At 46.4% G+C, this 22,660-nt stretch overlaps 3 protein-coding genes across 4 annotated transcripts; 2 read left to right on the top strand and 1 right to left on the bottom strand.

Annotated features, from left to right (window-relative positions):
* Positions 1-14: 14 nt before the first annotated feature.
* On the top strand, positions 15-2,443 carry SNRPB (small nuclear ribonucleoprotein polypeptides B and B1). The gene is made up of 7 exons (XM_050982181.1): positions 15-171; positions 287-438; positions 768-879; positions 1,120-1,272; positions 1,631-1,769; positions 1,923-2,048; positions 2,255-2,443. The coding sequence occupies exons 1-7, from the start codon at positions 169-171 to the stop codon at positions 2,290-2,292; spliced, it is 723 nt and encodes a 240-aa protein (XP_050838138.1). The 5' UTR covers positions 15-168; the 3' UTR covers positions 2,293-2,443.
* Positions 2,444-2,895: 452 nt separating this feature from the next.
* Positions 2,896-9,368, bottom strand: DDX27 (DEAD-box helicase 27). Of its 2 annotated transcripts, XM_009093210.4 has the most exons (21): positions 9,138-9,368; positions 8,919-9,053; positions 8,757-8,816; positions 8,334-8,484; positions 7,935-7,981; positions 7,699-7,785; positions 6,834-6,939; positions 6,576-6,749; positions 6,118-6,268; positions 5,866-5,965; positions 5,616-5,757; positions 5,388-5,541; positions 5,193-5,274; positions 4,934-5,111; positions 4,684-4,790; positions 4,445-4,550; positions 4,227-4,321; positions 3,985-4,111; positions 3,665-3,749; positions 3,392-3,466; positions 2,896-3,105 (listed from the first exon to the last, which is right to left on the bottom strand). In XM_009093210.4, the coding sequence occupies exons 1-21, from the start codon at positions 9,231-9,233 to the stop codon at positions 3,090-3,092; spliced, it is 2,274 nt and encodes a 757-aa protein (XP_009091458.1). In that variant the 5' UTR covers positions 9,234-9,368; the 3' UTR covers positions 2,896-3,089. The 2 variants fall into 2 exon arrangements, with proteins under 2 accessions (XP_009091458.1, XP_018772782.1); XM_018917237.3 differs by lacking the exons at positions 2,896-3,105; positions 3,392-3,466; positions 3,665-3,749 and having other exon boundaries at positions 3,983-4,111; positions 4,210-4,321.
* Positions 9,369-9,375: 7 nt separating this feature from the next.
* On the top strand, positions 9,376-22,484 carry ZNFX1 (zinc finger NFX1-type containing 1). Its single transcript, XM_009093004.4, is given in 14 exon segments — positions 9,376-9,776; positions 10,450-12,450; positions 13,244-13,372; positions 13,810-13,955; positions 14,157-14,300; positions 14,741-14,858; positions 15,112-15,353; positions 15,865-16,004; positions 16,314-16,468; positions 17,121-17,266; positions 17,620-17,730; positions 18,444-18,539; positions 19,931-21,535; positions 21,537-22,484. Coding segments are annotated over 14 exon segments (5,910 nt in total). The 5' UTR covers positions 9,376-9,721; the 3' UTR covers positions 22,359-22,484.
* Positions 22,485-22,660: the final 176 nt, after the last annotated feature.

Raw genomic sequence — 22,660 nt, 5'->3', positions numbered from 1 at the left:
AGCGCGGCCGCGGCGCGCCGGAACGGGCGGGGCCCGCGCAGCGCGGGCGGAAGTCGCGGCCGCCGCGCGTCGGAGCTTCCGCCGGGGCGGGCGGGGTGCGGGGAGCGAGGGAGCGCGGCGGGAGCGGCAGCAGCGGCGGCGGCGGGGGGAGCACGGAAAGCCGCAACCATGGTGAGCCGGGCGGGCCCGCGGGGCGGGAGGCCGCGGGTGCAGCGGTGCAGCGAGCTCCGCTCCGCTCCGCTTCCCCTCTGGGCCGGGCCGCGGGTAACGCGGCGCTCTCTTGCAGACGGTGGGGAAGAGCAGCAAGATGCTGCAGCACATCGACTACCGCATGCGGTGCATCCTGCAGGATGGCCGCGTCTTCATCGGCACGTTCAAGGCCTTCGATAAGCACATGAACCTCATCCTCTGCGACTGCGACGAGTTCCGCAAGATCAAGTGAGCGGTGGGGGTGCCCCTAGCCCGCTCCCCAGCGCGGGGGCCTCGGGGCGAGAGCCGGGACAGCGGTGGGGCAGAGTGTGCTGCCGGCTCCTGCAAAAACACTCATGCGTTTAGTCTCTTTTGTCAAGTCCCCAAACTGCCAAAGGTTATGGGACCCTTTGTATCAGTTCTTACCAAATAACCAACATATGTGATGCCATTTTAGCAGTTTGGATTTAGTTTGAAGCATATAAAAATATGCTCATCTCTGGAGAAGCAGCCTAGTCATAAATTCTGTTGCAAGCTCAAAGAGCAGCATTCATTCATTCATTTTTTTTTCTCCCCAGACCTAAAAATTCAAAACAGCCAGAGCGAGAAGAGAAACGAGTCCTTGGTCTTGTGTTGCTGCGAGGGGAAAACCTGGTGTCCATGACGGTTGAAGGACCACCTCCAAAAGATGTAAGAATGAGCAGAGAGCTCAAGAAAAAAGAAGGGAAATCTGATTAATTTGCTTTTTTGCAGGGGAACACTACTATTGTATTGTTGTAGATTTACAGATGCTCTTGTGGCTAGGTCCAACAAACTTCACAGAAGGAAGCTGTAATTCCTTTGTGGGCTGGGACATTTCATTGGACAAAGGAAGGCTGTAGGTTCTGAGGACTTCTGATAAATCTTTCTCTTTGGGGGCTGTGTTTTCAGACTGGAATTGCCCGGGTACCCCTCGCTGGAGCTGCTGGAGGACCTGGTGTTGGGAGAGCAGCAGGGAGGGGAGTTCCAGCTGGTACTCCCATGCCACAAGCTCCAGCAGGATTAGCTGGCCCTGTCAGAGGAGTGGGAGGACCATCCCAACAGGTGAGATACTATGACCCATGTGGCTTTTATTTTTTGGTACCAGTGTGATGCAAGAAATTGGTGTAGTGGAAGAACTGTAATCTTAGTTTGTTACCACAGAGTTTGAGCCTAGCGAGGTGTTTTTGGTATGAGATCTGCCTGGGTATTGTCCTGTATGACAGAAGAAGAGGGTTGAAAAGTGCAGCTTTTCACACATAATTCAAGTGGTATCCATTGAATTGTGTTACAGGTTGTACTGTTATTTAGTCAGTTAAGAGAAAGAAGATGAGTGTAATTTCTGAGGGGGAATTTCAGTGTTACTTTTTAGTTATGATAAAGCAGGTGCAATTTTTTCTGAGTCTATTTGATTCATCTACAGGTGATGACACCCCAGGGTCGTGGAACAGTTGCAGCTGCTGCTGCAGCAGCCACTGCCAGCATAGCAGGAGCCCCAACTCAGTACACACCAGGGCGTGGGGGTCCTCCCCCACCCATGAGCAGAGGAGCCCCTCCTCCAGGTAGGAATTACTCTGTAGAGCTCATGTTTTGGTGCAGAATTGGTAATAACATTTTTCTGATGAAAATCTGGTATTGTGGGAGATACCCTGGTACCCAGCTAGTGCCTTGAATATTCAGCTGGATTTACATGCTTGTTTTTTCTCTGGCTTAAGGAATGATGGGACCTCCTCCAGGCATGAGACCACCAATGGGCCCCCCCATGGGAATGCCACCTGGCCGAGGGGCTCCCATGGGAATGCCCCCTCCAGGCATGAGACCACCACCCCCAGGAATGAGAGGTGAGCAGAGGCTATCCCAGCTGCCATGAGAAGCTGTAATAAAATGTTTGAAGGGTGATGCATTCCAGTGTCTCCCTAGCTCTGCTACTTGGCAAAGTGCTTTGGTGCCAAAAAGGGGTCTTATGGCTACTTTGAGCATGGGGGAAATATCTTTTTGGTTTAGTGTTGCTGCTTCTTTTCTCTTCAACTCTTTCCTTTATTCCCAGGACCCCCTCCACCTGGCATGCGCCCCCCAAGGCCGTGAGAGTTCTGTAATGTACCTCTGAACTGGGAGAAGACCAAGGAAGGGGATACACTGAGTAGTGCCACCTGTCAGACGTTTGCTATGTATATTTTATATCTACTGCTGGTAATGTTTGCCCTTTTTAATAAAGCTGGAAAACCTAGTACTAGGAGTCTCTGTTGTGCTGGTCTGTTTGTGTGAGGAGTGCAGCCATTACTTTTTACTGCTCCACATTGGTCATCCCAGAAGAGCAAACCTGAAGAAAAAAAAACTTAATTTGTATAGACAGAAATTACCAGTTGTTTTGTGTTCCTTATAGAAATTAAAGCATAGCAATGAAGTTTAACAAGGCTGATGGAGAAAGAACAGATTGGGTGAGTGGAGAGGATAAAAAATGAAAGAAACCATCTTTGTGACAGGTGGTTTGAAAAACTTTTCTTCTTATGATAGAAATGGGTTCTAAACCACAAGAATTTTTTTCAGCTCTTAGTTTTTTGAGATCACAGGAGTATATGAGCAAAACTTTGTTCAGTTTTTGCCTTGAAATCATTACGTACATGAACTAGAAAGATGTAACACATTCCACCTCCCAGTTCTAGCCATCCATAAAACAGAGCCAACATCTTACAAGAAAAATAATCCTTTATTTCATAGGTTGCTACAGATGATTTCAGAGTCTTCAACCAGGTAATTGACAACCATCCCAGAACTATTTCACAACTTGAAGAAAAACTTCAATTTTACTGAGGTTGTCTCCTTGCAGTACTACAAAATTGAGGGGCTGTACAGTGTGTCTGAATTTTGTAACAGTTCTTACTTTACTTTCTCTTATACCTGCAAGAGAAGATAATAGAAATGTTATTACTCCATCAGCCCAACTGTCAATGACAGATGAGGAGCAGCACTGTGCATTTTCTAGGCAAAATGGTCTCCCAAATAGAAGCCTAGGAATGTGTTACTAAAGGCCCTATCCTTGATTACCCCCAGCATCAGACCTGCAGTAAGAGGGTACTGCAGAACCAACACACCTTTTAGCAAGGGCCTTTAAACAATTACAAGAAGAAGAAGAAAGCAAGGAAAAAGCCCCAAAACTTGAACAAGAAAGTAAAGGGAAGTATACCTGGACTTGGATTTGAAGTTCCCTCCTTTCCTGCGCTGGGCAATACCCAAGCGTTTTCGATCTTCAAAGGATGGGCTTTTGAGAGAGAGGGGAGGGAAGAGAGGTCAGCCATGTCACAGAATTCTATCAGCAGGACAGGTACTTCTCAAAAGAACCCTGCCCCAACTTCAGAACCTCTTCCCCCAATATCAAAATATCCCTGAGGAAGTGCAGAGATGCAAACAAATTCTCCTTACTGCAGTCTGCACTAATGTAGACATGCTAAGACCTTACCCGGCACGGTACTGCTTCAGAGCCTTCCTGCTCGTGTTGGTCAGCTCTTCATCAAACACAGACAACTTTTTCTTCTTCTTGGGACCTAATAAATAATAAGAACACTGGTTGTAAACAGAAGGCCACAGCATCGTCACAGTACTCTTGAACACAACAATTAGCCTAAGCATGAGGCAAATGACTGCAAACATGGACCCTGGGCCAGCACTTGTGGCCATTCCTTTAAAGAACAGTGCTCTCTGAAAAAACTAGATTAATTTACCTATTTCTAGCAAAGTAAGTGACATAGAGGAAGTTAGCTGTAAAACAAAAGTTTCTACCTGCTGGTGCTGCTGCTGGTTCCTCTTCTGGCAAGGCTCTGGCTCTCTTTGCTCGGCGATTCCTCTTAGCCAGCCGCTCAGCATACATTTGAGATTTCAAGATCTCAAACTGTGATCTTTCCTCTGGCTGAAAGGTGTTAAAACACAAGTTTTGGTGATGTGAAGCTTTGCTAAGGGAAAACTGATAGTCTGGTCAGATTCCCACCTGTCAACAAATAAACTCACTGTCATTTGGAACTCACTGTCATTTGGCCTTTTTTCTGTGTGTCCTGTACAAATTTCTTCCTTTTCTTTTTCCCTCGTAATGCTAGGTCAAATTCCTGCAGGGCTTTAGCCACTGGAAAGAGAAAGAAAAGCAGAATAGACCCTTTTAAAGCACCTTTTAAAGAACCTTTTATAGCACAGAGCCAAGTCCAGCTGTGGCTATAGAATTTAACAAGGCCACAGTGTCATGACTCACATTTCTCTTTCTTCCTCTCCTCACGGGTCTGGAACCAGCTCCGCTCCAAACTCTCACTTCCAGTCTCTTTTTTTCCTGTCTCCAGCTGCTTCTTTGCCTTGTTGATCTGTGATAATTCAGGCAAGATGTGAGCTCATCGTAGGTAAAAATTACTCCTCTTTTCCCTTTCTAAAACAGGCAGGTTAAGTACACTTAGGGTAACCTCATAATGGGCACCAGATACTAAAAAAATTGCTTACCTGGGCCTCTGACTGCTGCATCTCACGTTCCTCACGCTCCAAGCAGAGAACTGCATAGATATCTTTCTCTAGATTCTCAATCTTCTCCCGAAATTTCAATATGACATCTAAAAACAATACCATATGAACACCAGAGGCAGCTCATGTGAAGTCCATCTTGTTTTTCAGCACCTCCTTTAGTGTTCCTGTGTACCACGATACTCCCTGTGTACTCTCTGCAGCTTTGTACCTCAGTAAAAGTACCACATACCTTGGGGGAGGATTCTGGCTTTCACTTGTGTTTTAGCAGTCTTGACAATCTCCTTCAGCATCTTACGCTCTTCCTCACCCACCAGTGAAACTGAACGACCAGCCTTGCCTGCCCTGGCTGTCCGACCCACTCGGTGCACATAGTGTTTGATGGTGTTAGGCATGGTGAAATTGATCACCTGTGACAGAAACAATGTTAGTAGGGAATCAACATGAAATGCCTCATTAAAAATAAAAAGCTCAGCATTTCAAACACTCACTGTTTTAACACCTTCAATATCAAGTCCACGTGCAGCCACATCTGTAGCTACCAGGATATCGATCTGCTCATCCTTAAAGCGTCTGAGCAGAAAAGCAAATGCATTAGCAATGAATGTAGCCATCCACTTCCACCCTAAAACTTCCAACTTGGAACTTCTTTTTAGCTTAGGCTTGCTAACTAAGCCTGCTAATACCTGAGTGATTCCAGACGCTGTGTCTGAGAGAGGTTCCCATGAAGCTCCCCAACCCGCAGGCCCATCAGTCCCAGCAGGATGTGCATGCGGTGAGCTTGCTTCTTGGTCTGGGTGAAAAGCATCACGTGATCCTGGAAGGTTCGTGTCAGCAGAGCTAAAAGAAAGTCCTCTCAGAAGGCTGCTCCACAGTCACTCACTGATTCCAGCCTGCCTTGGCTCATCACTAACCTGTAACAATGGCCTCCCGGTCCCCCTCCCGGTTGGGTCTGATGCGGATAAATTCCTGCCGCAGGAAAGGTGCAACATCTGTGTTGCTGTTCACAAAAATCCGGACGGGGTTTTTCAGGGAAACAGAAGCCAAATCTTTCACCTACAAAAACAGGTTAAGAAAAAAAAGTCCACATGATTTCTAGTAAAAGACCTGACAAATTCCCATTCAATTTCCTGCTTGGGTATGTTTCTCAGCAGCTTGTCTTACCTCCTCAGTCATTGTGGCAGAGAAAAGCATTGTCTGACGATGGTGGGAACACAACCTGATAATTTCCTTCATCTGTTCCTCAAAGTATTCATCCAGCATCCTACACAGGAGAAAAAGAGCAAAGTAAGGCAGCTTCATTTGAGCCTGGCCAAGAAACATTACATAAGCCAAGACAACAAGGACAGCCTGATAGCCTGGAGAAAGGAAAGCAGAAAACTGCCATGATTTTCACTGCTGTCCTGCTTACTCTACCTGTCTGCTTCATCCAAAATCAGCACCTCAACACTGCTCAGGTGGAAAGAAGGGCAGTTGTGGAGATGATCAATCAGACGCCCAGGAGTGGCAATAAGAATGTCTGGCCCTGAGCGCAGAGCAGCTTCCTGAGTCTTCACATCCAGGCCACCTGAAAGAGAGGGAAAACAGATTGCTGACCCCTGCAGCACACTGCAGCAGAACACAGGGATGCAACCTGCCTGAGGAATGGGAAGCACCTCAGATAAAACCACATTCAAAAACAGAAATGACTCCATATTTTCTTTCTCAGAAATAGGTAAACAAGTACAACACAACCTTGGAAAGAAAGCTTTTAAACCTCCATGTATCTACTAGAAGCATAACCACACAGCCTCCAGTTTTACACACAGAATTCCCAGTTCTGTATAGTGGTTTACAATGAGCTGTACAGTTCACATAAATGACTGAACACTCACCTACTGCCAGGCAAGTTGTGACACTGCTGAACTGTGCCAGCTGTTTTGTGACAGAGTGCACCTGAATACCCAGCTCTCGTGTTGGCACCAGAACCAGTACACGTGTTATTGGAGCCTGACGAGGTTTGTAAATCAGGCGCTCAAGGACAGGCAAGATGAAGGCAGCTGTTTTACCTGAAAAAACAAAAAATTTAAGAAGGGTTACCAATTACTGTGAATAGCTGTTTCTCTGTTTCTAGTGCCCTGCTCAATCCCTACCTGTCCCAGTGGCAGCACAAGCACAAATATCCTTTCCCAGAAGACCCACTGGGATACAAGCCTTCTGAATTGGGGTTGGTTGCTTGAAGCCAAGAGCTGTGATTGCCTAGAAAGGAGGGACAGCAATTAAACTCTGTCTCTGATATGACCACACCTGGAGTGCTGCGCCCAGAGCTGGGCTCATCACTACAAGATACACAGACATACTGCAGAGAGACAAGCAACAGGCTATGGAGATTATGAAGGGCCTGGGAGCCCCTCACATCTGGGGAAAGGCTGACAGAGCTGGGACTGCTGAGCCTGGAGAAAGCTCAGGGGGAAATCTGTCAATGTCAATAAATATCTGATGGGAGGGTGGAAAGCGCATGGAGCCAGGCTCTGTTCAGTGGTGCCCAGAGACAGATGCAATGGGCACAAACTGAAACATGGTGATGTATGTGTTTAGTTCCCTCTAAACACCAAGAACCACTTTTTCACCTCAAGGGTGACCAAGCAGCAGGACAAGGGGCCCACAAAATTGCAGTCTCCAGCCCTGGAGATATTCAAAGCCATCTGAACACATTCCTAGGCAGGAATTCTATGTGGCCCTTCTTGAGCAGGGGTTGGACAAGATGACCTTCAACCACGCTGTGACAAGTCTTGCTCAAGATGGTGTTAACACATTCAATCTTTGATTGACACAATCAAAGAACAGTTTCTGTTAATGTATAATAACAGCTTCTAAAGGACTCTCACACTAGCTCCCAAATGATTTCCTTGTCAGAGAGGTGGCAAAGCAATGAGAAATTTGACAGTTCTAACTGGTGGCAGGGAGGCTGTATAACATTCTTCAGAGTAATATGTAATAAATCAGCTAGGTGAATACCTTCAGCAAAGGTCGTGAAAGATTCATGTCCTGGAACGACAAGTTATCATCATACTGAGAGGCATCTTCAAAAAAGCTCTCTGCTTCCTAGAAACAGGAAAAACAACAAAACTGGAACAACACATGCAGCAACACAACATGTTATCAAAGGGTGATTTCTGAGCTACGGTTTGTTAACCAAAGCAAATTCCTCAATAGGAAATACTGGAGGATTTCGACTAGTTCTTAACACTTACCACTTCTCCCTTTTTTGATCTCTTCTTTTCCTTCACTTTGACCTTATCTGCAGAGAAAGAGAAATGTGACAAGAACTAGGAAGCACAGCTAAACCCAGAACAAGATAAACTATCTTCACCCTGTAACCTCATATTTTTTGCTCTCAATTCAGATATTGCGGGAGAAGCCTCAGAAACAAATAGAGGCATGTAATGGAGTAAAACTGCCCAGTAAACACCCTTGTTCAGGGATGAGTTCAATTATGGCTACCGTTCAAAATAAACTTGATTAAAATCAGAAGGAATGTTGCAGAAAGCAAACAAAATATAAAAGGTGCTCCTTGCCCACTTGCTTCACTTCAGGCTTTTCTCCAGTGAGCCAACTCTGTGTCAGATTCTTGGCCATCTCAGTGCTGATACCTGCTTTTGTGAAGATACTTTCATCATCCAGTGAATACTCAGACTCCACATCTTCTTCATCCCTACAGCAATCCTCACGCTCCTTTTTGGTTTGATCATCTTCAACCTCTGCATCCTCATCTTTCACTTTGGCTTGTTTAGCTTCCCTTTCCTAAAAAACAAAATTACGAAAATTTTTTAAAAAGAAAGGATGAAAAAGAAACTTCAATCCCTTGTGAGTCTGTGTTTGTTATTATGAGCCCATTCACAAATCCACGATTTCGCATAACTTTAATCATTAATAATTCTGCAACCTCACCCGTTCAGCAGCACATCACATGTGGCAGCAAACCGACCCGAAGCGATGAGCTGCAGCCAGAACACCGCGGCTCAGGGAATGGCCAAACACATACCAATCTTTTCAGCAAAAAGAAAGACCCTGACCTGGAGCTTCCTTTTTTGTCTCACTTTCTCAATCTTCTCATCCAGCGTCGTAGCTGCTTTCTAGGCACAAAATCACAACAGAAGAGCTGTAAGAGGAGCCCAGGGGAGCAGTGGGCGCTGTGGCCTGTGGCACCGCAGCTCCATCCCGGCCTCAGGCCTCACCTTGCCGCGGAGCTGCCGCAGCGCCGCCGTCCAGGCATCCTCCCCGCCGGCCTCCGCCTCCCCGAACACGAAGTCGGCGCTGAAGTCGCCGCGGGAGGGTCCCCGCCGCCTGGGGCCCGGCGCCCGGGGCAGCTCCTGCGGAAACAGCCGTGAGCAAGGACCGCGGCCGGGCCCCGCCGCACCGGCCCGGCCCGCGCCTCCCCGCCCGCCCGGCCCCACCTCCTCATCCTCGGAGTCGCCGGATTCAGAGTCCACGGGCACCACGTCCCCCTCGGCGATGGTGCCCACCAGGCCCAGGCTCTCCAGCGTGGCCATGGCTGCGAGCCGGAACGGCGCGGGACACGCCTGCGCTGGGCCGGGCCGGGGGCCGGGCCCGGGCGGGTGGGCAGAGCCGCGGCTGCCTCCGCCCCGCAGTGCCGGGAAAGGAAACCGAAAGCAGCCGTGCCGGGGCCGGACCGGTGGAGGTGCCGCGTGTTTTCCATCGTTTGCACTTTCCCTCTACTTCGCTTCCCATTCTCTTCGCTTCCCTTTGCCGCGGGAGCCGGAGAGAGAAGGAGAAGCTCCGTTTGGGAGGTGCTGCCCGCCGCTGACAGGGGCGGGGGCTCTGCCCACCGGGCGGGATTTGCGGGGAACTGGAAAGTGAAACTTTGGGGGGAATTGGAAAGGGAAGCGCTGCTGGGTTTCGGGTCAGACGCGGCGCAGTTTCGCCCGTGTTCGGCCGCAGGAGCGCCGCGGTGCCCGGCGCCCAGCGCTGCCCTCGCCCCGGAGGGCTGGAACACACCCGGAGCGGTTCCCGGCCGGCGATGGAGGGTCCTGGGCAGGAGCCCCACGCCCTACAATTCCGAGGTGGAGCGAGAGGTGAGGGTCCTCCGGGGAATGCAGGGCAGGAGGGCTGGGTGTGGTGCTGGTACAGGGGGATCCGCTACTCCCCTACCTGTGTACAGCGGAATTTTCTCTCAGAACTGAGTTGCAACACTTCTTATTTGCCCTTGCTGCAAATAAAGAAGTGTTTGCAGCAGCCTCTTGCTGTTTGTTCCTGCTAGCATTCAATTTTCCCCCAAACGTTCTGTGGGGACTGTGACCAAGGCCATGTGGGCTGTGCTTCCTGCTACTCCGAGAGGCTGAAAGCAGACACTCCATGTTTTGTCTATGCTATGTACAGTTCAAGTCAGCTGTGGCGTCCTCTATCGTTATCTCACTGATGATTAACTCCCGAGGAAATGCTGTCCTGTGCAGAAAACTTTATCTTTCACCTTCTTACTTCTGCTTTCAGTTCTGTGGAAAGAGATTTTCTTTTTTAGTGTCTTTGAGTGAACTCTAAGCACAGCACTCTCTTTAGCAGTTGGATAGAAGGATACAAATGAGACACCAATTTGAAAATCTTTGTGCAAATGTAATAATTTTTTAATTTTATGTAAATGATCAAAATATGCTGACTGTCAGGTCAATATGTTAATTTGTCTTTGTTGGGAGGCATGTTAATTTGGTTGATTTATAATTATGGAGTGTCTTTTTTTCTGCTTTTTTAAAGGGCATTCACTTCGTTTGGGCACTGGCTTTATAGGAAGAGGCAGAAACAGAACAAATAAGGTACCAGGCCAGGCACCTGAATTAGGGGAAAGCCTCCAAGACAGTGATTATACCCTTCTACATGGGCGAAGAGAAGAGGAGTTTGGTGGCTGGATTTCAAAGGTTCCTCAATCAAGTAAGAATCCAAGAATCCAAGATGAACAGGCCAGCAGTGAAGCCACAGGATTCTGGATGAAACAAGAGAATGAGGGAAGGACAATGAGGTATCAAGGTGGACAAACACATGAGAGGGGCAGAGGACCCTGGAATGAGCAAGAAAATGCATTTAGAGGAAGAAGGTGTCAGCGTGGACAAGCCCATGAGAGGACCAGAGGACCCTGGAATGAGCAAGAAAATGGAGGCAGGGGAAGGAGGTATCAAGGTGGACAAGCTCAGGGAGGAGCTAGAGGGAGAGGGCTGAGGAATAGGTGGGAAAATGAAGGTAGCACATGGAGGATGCAACCTCGGGAGAATCCTCATTTCTACCAGAATGCTACCCCAGGTGGTGCCCACCACCGTGAGCAGCCTCGGCAAGCCAGAAGGATTGGCTATAAATTCCTTGAAAGTCTCCTTGAGAAAGACCCCTCAGAAGTTGTCATCACACTTGCTTCCAATTCAGGGTTGAAGGAACTTCTTTCCCAAACAACCATGAGCCGCAATTTTGTTCAGCTCATTTGCCAGGTGCTTCAGAAAGCATGCAGTTCCCAAATGGATAGACAGAGTGTCCAACACATTCTTGGGGTTGTGAAGGAGTCCAACTTTCTCAAGGTCTGTCTGCCACAGTATGTGTCTGACATGGTAACAGAAATAGATCCTACTGTACGCCGTGAGTATCCTGAGCATATCAGCAACATCATTTTACTTCTTCAGCACCTGATAAGTACTTTCCCAGCCAGCTCTGTGCAGAAAGTCTCCCTTCTCTTGACAGTCTTGACAGCATCCATAGGTGCCCTGAGAGCTTTTGGTGTGAACATCACAGAAGAGACAGAGAAGAATCTCGATCAAGTCCAGATGCTCATGCAGCATCTGCAGGAGAAGAGACGTGAAGGCACCCTGAGGGCTGATAAGTGTACATTTGTGCAGCCTCAAGATGGGCAAGCAGAAAGCTATCGTTTCATGAGCATTTATCCAACATATAATGAGATACACGGTAATGAAAAACCCTTTCTACGTCCCAATTTTGTTTTTGGAAAATATGAAAGCACCAGTATTTATCTTGACACCCACTTCCGACTTTTGAGAGAAGACTTTGTAAGGCCTTTAAGGGAAGGTATCATGGAGGTTTTGCAGAACCTCCAGGACAGAAATTTAAGAAGGAAGAAATTTGATGATATAAGGATCTACTTTGATGCACGGATTATTGCCCCATCTTGTACCCCAGATGGCATTGCTTACAAGGTCCAGTTTGACACAAAACCACTGAGGTTTGTACAATGGCAGAATTCCAAACGATTGCTGTATGGATCCCTTGTCTGCATGTCCCAAGATCACTTTGAAACATTCCTTTTTGCCACCGTTTCTAATCGTAATGCTGCAGATCTTGTCAATGGGATTGTGGAGCTGTTTTTTGATGCAGACAGCCAGCCATTGCCAGGACAGTTTCAACCCTCAGACTCTTTCCTCATGGTAGAGACAACTGCCTATTTTGAGGCCTATCGGCATGTGCTAGAAGGGTTGCAGAAAATGCGGGAAGAAGATATCCCATTCCAGAAGTACATTGTGGAATGTGATGCACAGGTGAAGGAGCCGGCATACCTGACATGGGATACTGCCTACAACCTTGCACCCTTGGTGAAGACTTCACATAAAGAGAAGTGCCCTGGTAGTTTGAGAAGTGTCAAAATTCTAGATCCCAGTCAATGGCTTTCAATGGAAGATTTGAAATTAGATGAATCTCAGATGCAGGCATTGAATCTTGCACTCACCAATGAGCTGGCTATCATCCAAGGACCTCCTGGCACTGGTGAGACATATTTGCTTAAAGGCTCTGTAATTTAAGAAGTTCTTGTTGATTTCCCCATCTAGGGAGATTAACTTCAGAGAAAGCCAGCTGTACTGTCTCCAAAGCTTTAGTCCTGTGCATAATAGATGCTTGAGTCACCCAGTTAGTGTGAGCTGTGGAGACAGTTAAATATCCTCAAATAGCCACATCTGATCTTTGCCCACCTACATGCAAATAGACACCAACTGCACTGTTGGCTGTGCTTGTATATTGGGGTAAAGAAGTTTACAGTGGCCTTTGAGAACTTGGTCCTTCTTTCTGTGCAGCACTCTCCTACTTGTCTTCACTTCATGTTAGAGCTTTGGGAACATTCAGCCATGAACCATTGCGTGAATAAAGTATTACAAGATGGACTGGAATTGTTTTAAATGGTTCCTGAATTTAACAAGCACCAGTGTTTGTATTCCAATAGTATGTGGATATTTCGTGTGCAGCCAAATGTCATCTATGATGCCAGTATCTGAGTGGGCTGGAGGATGCAGTGGGAGAGGAAACCCTGTGTCCCGGTCTGGTGTATTATCCAAAAAATAACATTCTTGCAGACTGTGGCCTTGCTTAGCTACAGGCTGGAATGTTAGTATCATGTTACTTTGTCTACATTTTGTAAGATAGTTACCCCTGGAGTCAGTTCTCTTGGTACAGACCAGATTGGCAGCCTGGAAATAAATCTTAAATCTGTTTTTGCTGATTTCTATGTTTCAAGGCACTCATAGAGGGTGGATTACCCTTTTCTGATTCTAAGCTTGTCTTTCAGGGAAGACTTATGTGGGTTTGAAGATTGTTCAGGCTCTCTTGACTAATGATCACGTGTGGCAAAGCCTCTGGAAGCGTCCCATCCTTATAGTCTGCTATACTAACCATGCACTGGATCAGTTCTTAGAAGGTAAGAGTACCTGCAAGCAGGATGGTGGTATAGTCATAGAATCATAGAAGGGTTTGGATTGGAAAGACCTTAAAGATCATCTAGTTCCAACCCACCTGCTGTGGACAGGGATACCTTCCACTAGACAAGGTTGCTCCAAGCTCTGTCCAGCCTGGCCTTGAACCCTTCAAGTGATAGTGCAGCCACAAATTCTCTGGTCAACCTGTTGTTGGAGCCTGTAATTAGAAACTATACTATAACTCTTACTCTGCTCATCGTATGGCATGGTAACCTGCATTTTGGTTTGATTCTTTTTAGTGACTCTAGCCCCATTGACATAGATTAAAGAACTTCACTCAGAGCAAACCACTGTAGGATTTGCAGTCAAAGGGTATTTTTCCTACCTGCTCAAAACTGAGTTTGGCCCTTTAGTTCTAATATTTCTTTTTTATTCACAGGAATACTCTCATTTGAATTAGGTGGGATAGTGCGCGTTGGGGGCAGGAGTAGCAGTGCAGCCCTGCAGAGGTTCACCTTGAAGGAGCTGAGGAAGCATACCAGCAGATTTGACTTCCCAGAGGACCTCTTCAGAGACTCTGAATATGTATGTACAGACCTCCTGGGAGATGCTGGGACTGGGTTGCCTGTGCATTGAAGGAATAATAAACCTCCCCCACATGTGGCCTTTCACCTTGTTTTACACTGAATTTGGCCTCTTAATTCTTCTGTCAGTTTTTTGTCCTGCTGTTAGTGAACTTTGTTATTCTGAGTGTGACACTGCCTCCCTTGTCTTTGTTACGAGTAGATAATAAATAAGATGAAGGAGGCTGAGGAGGGTCTCCTTGAAGGAGCGAAGCGGTTGGAGTGCACGGCCTACGGAGTTCTGCATGAGCGCTACTTGAAATGGCACATGGCACCCCAGCACTGGGCCAGCCTGAGAAGGGCTCTGGTAAGAAAGGTCCCTTTCTTCTGAGTCAAGCAGTCCCCGTGCATGCTTACCATCTTTTCTGCTAAAGGGCCTGAGGTTCCCTCAGCAGGCATCTTTTTTAGCATCATTTGGTTACTGGGAAAGTAAGGGAGTGAACAGCAAGTTGTGCCAAATGGCAGTAGTTTAGACAGGCAGGGGCTTTGAATTTTGCTCCTTTAAACTGCAGAGATTCTAAGTGATCTTTAGCAGCATAAAAATGCAAGTACCCAAAGGAAAGCCTCTTAAACTGAAGGGAGGAGGGGTACCCTTTCTGAAGATCTGGGTCTGCTTGGACTTTCTAGTTCAGGAGGGTGTCTTGGAGGGACTTGTCCTAGTTGCCACTGCTGTAAGGTGCTGCTTTGGCATCATGGTAAGACTCTGAAGTGCAATAGGCCTGGCTTATTTGATTTTCCCTGTATTAGGAGGACACTGAGTTTTACTACATTGATTCACAACACTCACTGATTCTGGAGTGGCTGGGACTTGGTGTATCTGCCTTCACCCAGAATGCTGCAGAGAATATATCGGCTGAAAATCCAGGTAAAACAAACAAAACCAAAAAAACAAACACCAGAAAGACGGCCACCCGCCACACATTTTTTACAAGTGCGTTTACCTAAGCTAAGCAGGGTATGTGTGCCAGTAAAGAGACACTGCTACTTAACAGGCACTGAATGATGTGTGATATTGTGAGGGAATGGAAAGAAGATTAACCCTCATTTCAATGTAGTGATCTGACTGCTGCACTGACAGAGTGGCTGTGGCTTACTTCATGCAACTGGTGACTCTACAGGTGGTCAGCAGGAGGGAGAGGAGGAGAAGGAAGTTGAAGAAGAAGAGGAGCTTTTGGCGATCCCAGAGATGGCTGACCTGATTGAAGATGAGAGAGTGATTGAGGATGAAATGATAGCAAACTATTGGAGGAGGGAGAAGGAGGATGACAGTGTTCATGAAATAGCCCGTTCCATGTTGGCTATGAAGCTGGACCAGGAAGAAGGAAAAGCTCAACCATGGCAGGAGAACATGCGGTGGGAGGTAACTGCATGCATTAGCATGACTGTGTAAAGAATAACACGGGGATGCTAACACAAAGGAATCTTTGTGCTGTAAGTGCTTATTTATTGTAAATCAACAGTGACTCCGACGAAGGCGAGGGGAGAGAAAATGATGCGTCTGACTCCATCATCAGAAGGCTAATGAATTACTTTATTATACTATGTACATTGTATCTAAACTGAATCTGCCAGGCACTCACTCTTGCTCACAACTGCACAGAACAGCACTCATCTCTCCTTCTCTCCTGACTGTCCCGTGACAGTCCCACACACACACACACTTCTTGGCCCTGCTAGGCCAAGGGAACAAAGCATCTTCACTTTGCGTAAACAATCTCCATATTGCATTCTACTTTAGCACAACACAGGCACAGCAAGCGAGATAAGAATTGTGTTTTCCTTCTTCTCTGCTTGTCTCACAGGTTTCTCTCTGTTCAGAGGGCATGTGAATACCACACTTATTGGGGCACTTTTTTTTTCTTTTTTTGCAGATAACTCGTGGCCAGAGGAGAAAAATTATGCAGAAGATGAAGGTTGAGCTCCGTAAACTGAACGCAATGACAGAGTTAGAGGCCAATGCTGTTCAGGATGTGTGGCAACTTGACCTGAACTCTCGCTGGAGGCTTTACAGGTGACAAAGCTATTTTGCAGGGCTTGTCAGGCAGGTGTTTCCTAGGATCATTCCAGTGTGCAAACAAGCCATGATGTTTCTGTCTGTACCTGTTCAGTTCCTTCTTTGAACATGCTTGTTCTTACCTTCCTTGTACTGCATGGGAAGCAATGTCATGGCCTGCATTTGTACATGTTCAGGACTAAGTACAGATGGTAATAACCTGTCTCCCAAAAGGCATGGCAGAAGTTTTGAGCTGAATCCACTCGGAACCTGTGTATCACCATCCTGTTTTCCTTGCAGTGTGTGATGATGGCACTTTCTTCCCAGGCTTTGGCTGCAGACTTACCAGGGTTTTATTCAAGACAGCATCCGGGACCATGAAGAGCAGTATCAGGCAGCAGCCAGAAAACTGAAAGAACTGAAGCTGGAGCAAGATCTCTGCATTCTCCGTAGCACCAGAATTGTGGGGATGACAACTACAGGTGCAGAGCAGTTGGGAAGCAAACCAGTATTGTATTGCTTACAATCATGTTTAAAAAACCTTTTTGCTGAAAGATTAGTATCATGTGTTGCTTCAGAACCTGGGCCAGGCTCTGCATTAGTCTGGAGCCTTTTTAATCAGTGACTCCCTTTGCAAATGGGGCTGTTGTGAGAGTTGTTAATTAGTGGCATGAGCAGCTTCTGTACCATTTTGCACTCCCCTCTCTCGAGCTGCATTGTTCTAAAGGAACTGCAGCACTTGTGCCTTAGTAAGGCACAGCTAATACCTGTATTGCTAGTCCCACAGCACCTTCTGGAGATGTAGTGTCAAGGTCATTGTAGTATGTCCGTTTGGAGAGACAATTTAGGCTTATTTATGTCTGTAGAACAATGCATTGAGTGTTTCTTCTGCATTGAAAAAAGGACCAAGGCAGGCCTAGGACTAATCCCCACCTGCCTTCCTTAATAATTCTTCATATAGAAGCCATCCCTGGTATGGTGCTGTTTTAAAATTCAGAAAGCCAAGTGTTGAAATGGGGAATCTTGAGAAGAACCCCAGTTTTTCTGAGACAGAGCCTACTCCCCTCTGTGAAAAGTCTTGCCTTACTGCTTGAATGCAGTATATCCTAAGGTTTATCTTCTGTCCTTGCTCAGGTGCTGCAAAATATCGACAGATCTTGCAGTACATAGAGCCACAAATTGTCATTGTAGAAGAGGCAGCAGAGGTGCTTGAGGCTCACACCATTACTACTCTGAGTAGCAAGTGCCAGCACCTCATCCTCATTGGAGATCACCAGCAGGTAACTTTCATGACTAACATCTCTGTCTGCTGGGTTAATGAACAAGAACCATCTAACCAAGCGCTGTGTGGGAAAATTGCCAAGGCTTGTTGCTCCCCAACTTCCACAGATACCCCAGATCCTGTCTCCTGTAGTTTTAGAGTAGGGCTCCTGTGGGACTTGTGTTTTAGTTGAACTGATACAATTTTAGATGTGCTTTGTGACTGTATCTAGCTTCGATGTTTAGCACTTCTGCAAGAATCCAGTCACTGGCCTTTCAGTGGGAGACCAGTCACAAAAAAATGAGAGTGAAAAATCCTACTTACACATAGGAAAAGTGCCAAAACATGGACCTCCTATGCCTTCTCTTTCAGTTGCAGCCTAGTGCAAATGTATATGACCTGGCCAAGAACTTCAACCTTGAAGTCTCTCTCTTTGAACGTCTGATCAAAGTGGATTTCCCCTTTGTCTGTCTGAAGTACCAAGTAAGAACGAACTATAAAAAACTTCATGGCATTTGTATTTAGGTTGTTTTAAGTCTGTAATACACTTAAGTTTATATTTCTACTGTAAGAGCAGCCTAAAAGAAAAGAATGTTCTAACTTCTGAAAAGAGTGGTAGGAGCTGTCAAACTGATACAGAGTTCCAGAATGTTTTCAGTTATTTAGTGATATTGTCCACAGCACTGTGGTTCTCATGTTTTTGTGTGAAGGACATGGTTTATTTTGACAACTGAAACTTCCACAACTTTGCAGAGTGAAATGGCACAATTCTTCTCAGGATGCTTCCTGCTAAATTGCTCTAATCATCTAACTTGGTGCCTGGGGAAGTTAATTCTACCACCAGCAGTCCTGTGTTAAAGGTACCTGAAAGAGCTCATTTAGTAGTTAGGATGAGGTGCTGACTTTTGTTATCTATAAGTGTGCTTAGATTTGCTCTGAAACCAGCACTATTGTGCAACAACCTTATCAAGAGATTTTCTTGAAGATGCTCTGCTACTATCACTCCTGCAGTTGTTGGTGGTGTCAGCAATGGGGTGAAGAAGAGCAGAGATTGGGAAGTGCTCTCTTTTTGTCTCTTATTGAAAAGTCATCCTTGTCTTGTATTCAGCCACTGTCTGTACAGTGGAGCAAAAGAATATTGACAGGGAAATATGATGCTCCTTTCTCAAGACTGATAAAACTGTTTTGTGTTTCAGCACCGCATGCGCCCTGAAATTGCCCAGCTTATCAGTCCTCATATATACGAGAAACTGGAGAACCATCCCTCTGTCCTGGAATATGAGAACATAAAAGTGAGTTTTCAGCAATCCAGGCTTTTGTCCCCTGTTACTGGCTAAGTGAGTTTCTGTAAACTGTACTGTTCAAGGATTTCAAATTCTTAGATCAAATTCACTTGTTGAAATTTATACCTGAATCAAGGAATTGTACATATAGAATTACATAAGTAATGTGTAGTTCTTCTGGCATTAGTGATGGTGGACAGTGGAAATAGATCCAATTCCAATGACTTTAAAATAACAGTAAAAAATGGAAGAGGGAGCAAACGAATTGTAGGAGTTTGAAAGCTAGGAAGAAATCTTAAATGAAAGACTTAAATATTGAAATTCCAACATAAAATAGGTGACAGGATTACTGGAAGTCTTTTTCCTTGGTCTTTCCAATAAACAACATCTGCAAAGAAGATCTATGCAGCTTACAAGTATAAAGTCATCATTTATTATCTAACATGCACAATAAACAGCCAGAATTTAATAAGTTATTAGAATGCTTGCCTTGAGTATCAGTCAGAAGTGTCAGTCTTTGCCTCTTCCTTAATGGTACTGAGCTTCCATCTTAACACTCACTCCCTATTTTCTGATTTATATTTCCTCAATGAAATGAGGAAATACAAATGAGGAAGCCCTAACCAGAGCTTCATGTATCTCTATATTGGTGCTTTTCTTGGATCTTTGAACTATTAACAGTCATCTTTCTGTAATCTTACCTTGGAAAACCAGAGATCTGTGTTTGATCTGCAAAAGCTGTTCTTTCCTGTTAAAATCAGTCTCTGGGTTTTGTCAGGCAGAACAATAATTTCTTATGGGTAGAATAATTCCAGTTAATAGGTAAAAAATTAAAAGCCCCTGCTAACTCATGGCAAATACAGTTTTTGAAGAGGTGAGCAGTCAACTCTGTACACCATGAGCTGGTAAGTGACTGTTGGAGTCCTAGCATTCCTAGTTTTTTCTGTTGAAGGAGAAATCTTCCTTGCTGCTTTGTTTTTATTGCAGCAACAGAGGAAGTGTGTTTTAGGCAAGTGCACAGCCCTGTGCACTGGTAACTTAGTATCTTTCTCCCACAGGGCCGAAACAAGACATTGTTCACACCATGAATATGCTTTGAGAAGTTACTAACACTTCATGTTTTCTTTGGTATAACCTGGAAATGTACAGTAAAACATCTGTGGAAGGATGGGGAATAAAATCAGAAACTGATTTCATATTAGGATACTAAAATATTACCTGAAATTGGAATTTGATTAATAGCTTATGGAAATCTAAGAGGAAATCACCTAAGTACACAGTAACTGCATACTGTAGTCAACTCCTTGAAAGTCCTGCTGTCAGTGGAGAATCAGGAGCATGGAAACAGGCTGGGGTGACAGAAACTAGAATTCTCTCTGACATCCTTTCTCTTGTTTCAGGGTGTCTCAACTAATGTCTTCTTTGTGGAACATGAGGTTCCTGAACAAGAGATCCAGGAAGGGAAAAGCCACCAGAACCCACACGAGGCCCGCTTTGTAGTGGAACTGTGCAAGTATTTCTTGTGTCAGGGCTATGAACCTTCTCAGATCACCATTCTCACTACTTACACTGGACAGCTCTTCTGTCTGCGTAACCTCATGCCAGCAAAGATCTTTGAGGGTGTGAAGGTTCATGTGGTAGATAAGTACCAGGGAGAGGAGAATGATATTATTCTGCTGTCATTGGTGCGGAGCAACAAAGAGGGGAGACCTGGGTTCTTGCAGATCCCTAATCGGATATGTGTGGCATTGTCTAGAGCTAAGAAAGGCCTCTATTGTATTGGGAACATGAGAATGCTTGGCAAGGTTCCTCTCTGGAACAAGATCATTGAAACCCTTGGGAAGAACGGTCACATTGGCCAGTCATTGGAGCTTTGCTGTCAAAACCACCCTGGAACCAAGACAAAGGTATCTACAGCTGAAGACTTCAGCAGTGTCCCGGAGGGAGGCTGTACTCGTCCCTGTGAGTTTAGGTTGAGTTGTGGACATGCTTGCGCAAGGGCATGTCACCCATATGACCCAGAGCACAAAGAGTACAAGTGCCTGAAGCCTTGTCAAAAGGTACTTTGTGAAGATGGGCACCCTTGCCCAAAGGCATGTTATAAGTCCTGTGGAAAATGTATGGTGAAGGTAGAGAAAACTCTTTCTAAGTGTGGCCACATACAGATGGTGCCATGCCATATTCCAGAACAGAAATTTGAGTGCCTAGAACCTTGCCAGAAGAAGTTAAACTGTGGACACACATGCATGCGTTCCTGTGGGCAGCAATGCACAATTAACTGTCCTAAACGGGTTACAGCCACACTGAAATGTGGCCACGAGCAGGAAGTTTCTTGCTGGATGACTAGGATGGGACATGAGGAGGCTGTGAAATGTGAGAGTAAGTGTTCTGTCACACTGGCATGTGGTCATGTATGTTCAGGTTCCTGTCATACTTGCTTTGGAGGAAGATTTCATAAGGCATGTGACCGCCCATGCAAGCGTGTCTTGATCTGTTCCCACAAGTGTCAAGAGCCTTGTACTACAGAATGTCCTCCTTGTCAGAAGGAATGTCAGAACTATTGTATTCACAGCAAGTGCAAAAAGAAGTGTTGGGAAAGCTGTGTTCCTTGTGCTGAGCCATGTGAGTGGCAGTGCCAGCACTACCAGTGTACCAAGCTTTGCTCTGAGCCATGCAACAGGCCTCGCTGCAATGTTCCCTGCACGAAGATGCTGCCCTGTGGTCATCCCTGTGTTGGATTGTGTGGAGAGCCCTGCCCAAAGAAGTGCCTTGTTTGTGACCACGAGGAACTCACTCAGATCTTCTTTGGCTTTGAGGATGACCCAGATGCTCGGTTTGTACAGCTTGAAGACTGTGGCCATGTCTTTGAGTCTCAAGGCCTTGACCACTATATGGATGAAGATGATGATGTTGTCAAGCTGAAGGTATGCCCTCTGTGTCAGACACCCATCAGAAAGAATCTGAGATATGGCAGCAGTGTGAAAAGGCAGGTGGAGGAGATAGAACAGGGTGAAACAGAAAATCCAAGGCCCGGCAGAGGAAATTGAGTCTAACAGACGGAGACTGCAGGCTGCACTGACACAGAATCTTTTTCTGAGGCATCACCTATCCTCTAAGTATGCCATGCTGCAAGAGAAACTAAAAGCTTCTCCTCTCTCCACAAAGAGTATCGGACTAGTTGAGAACCTGCTTAATTTCTACAAACGTGTAGCAGACCTAACTAATTCTCTTAACAAAATTGATGAGAATGAAAAGAAGGGGCTGATAAAGAGGCTGGATGAAGTGCAGAAGTGGTTGGATAGGCAACGCATCAGTTTTACAGAACAGGAGGTCACTGACCTGCAGTCTGAGATCCAGAGACTGACTTACTTGCTGAACCTCTTGGCAAGGTGCAAAGCAAGTAGGGTGATGCCCGCAGACATCGCAGCAGAGGTTAACAGTGCACGTGAGATCCTGGAAGGGACAAAGAAATTCACAGAGGAGGATGAGGCTGCAGTGAAGGCTCACCTGAAGAAGATCAATGTGAGCTTGCCCATGTCAGGGCTGGGGATTTCTGAAGCTGAGCGGGTGCAGATTGTCAGTGCCATCGGCTGTCCCCGTGGCCACTGGTTCAAGTGCAAAAATGGGCACATCTATGTAATTGGGGAGTGTGGGGGGGCAATGCAGAAGAGCACGTGCCCTGAGTGCCACGAAGTCATTGGTGGCACGAACCACACTCTGGAGAGCAGCAACAGCCTGGCCCCGGAGATGGACAGGGCAACCCACGCAGCCTGGTCTGAGGTGGCCAACGACCTGCTCAACTTCGAGGACCTGCTCCGGCTGATGTAGGGGGGTGTGAGCCTCGCTCCTTCCCACAGGCACGCACGCAGGGGCACAGCCCCGCTGCTTTCCCCGTTTTATTGCTCTATACTAATAAAGCGTGTATGGTTTTAATAAAGCGTTTATCGCTGCCAACCTGGCTGGGCTGTCTCTATGGGGCTGTCTCTATGGGGCTGTCTCTATGGGGTGGGGGTGTCTGTGGGGCAGGGCTGTCTGTATGGGGTGGGGTTGTCTCTATGGGGCTGTCTCTGTGGGGCCGGGCTGTCTCTATGGAGTGGGGCAGTCTCTGTGGGGCAGGGCTGACTCTTGGG

The sequence above is a fragment of the Serinus canaria genome, chromosome 20 (assembly GCF_022539315.1).
Source record: "Serinus canaria isolate serCan28SL12 chromosome 20, serCan2020, whole genome shotgun sequence".
Lineage (NCBI taxonomy): Eukaryota > Metazoa > Chordata > Aves > Passeriformes > Fringillidae > Serinus > Serinus canaria.
The sequence above is the reverse complement of the archived record's forward strand: the minus strand, read 5'-3'. Positions and strand labels throughout refer to the sequence as shown.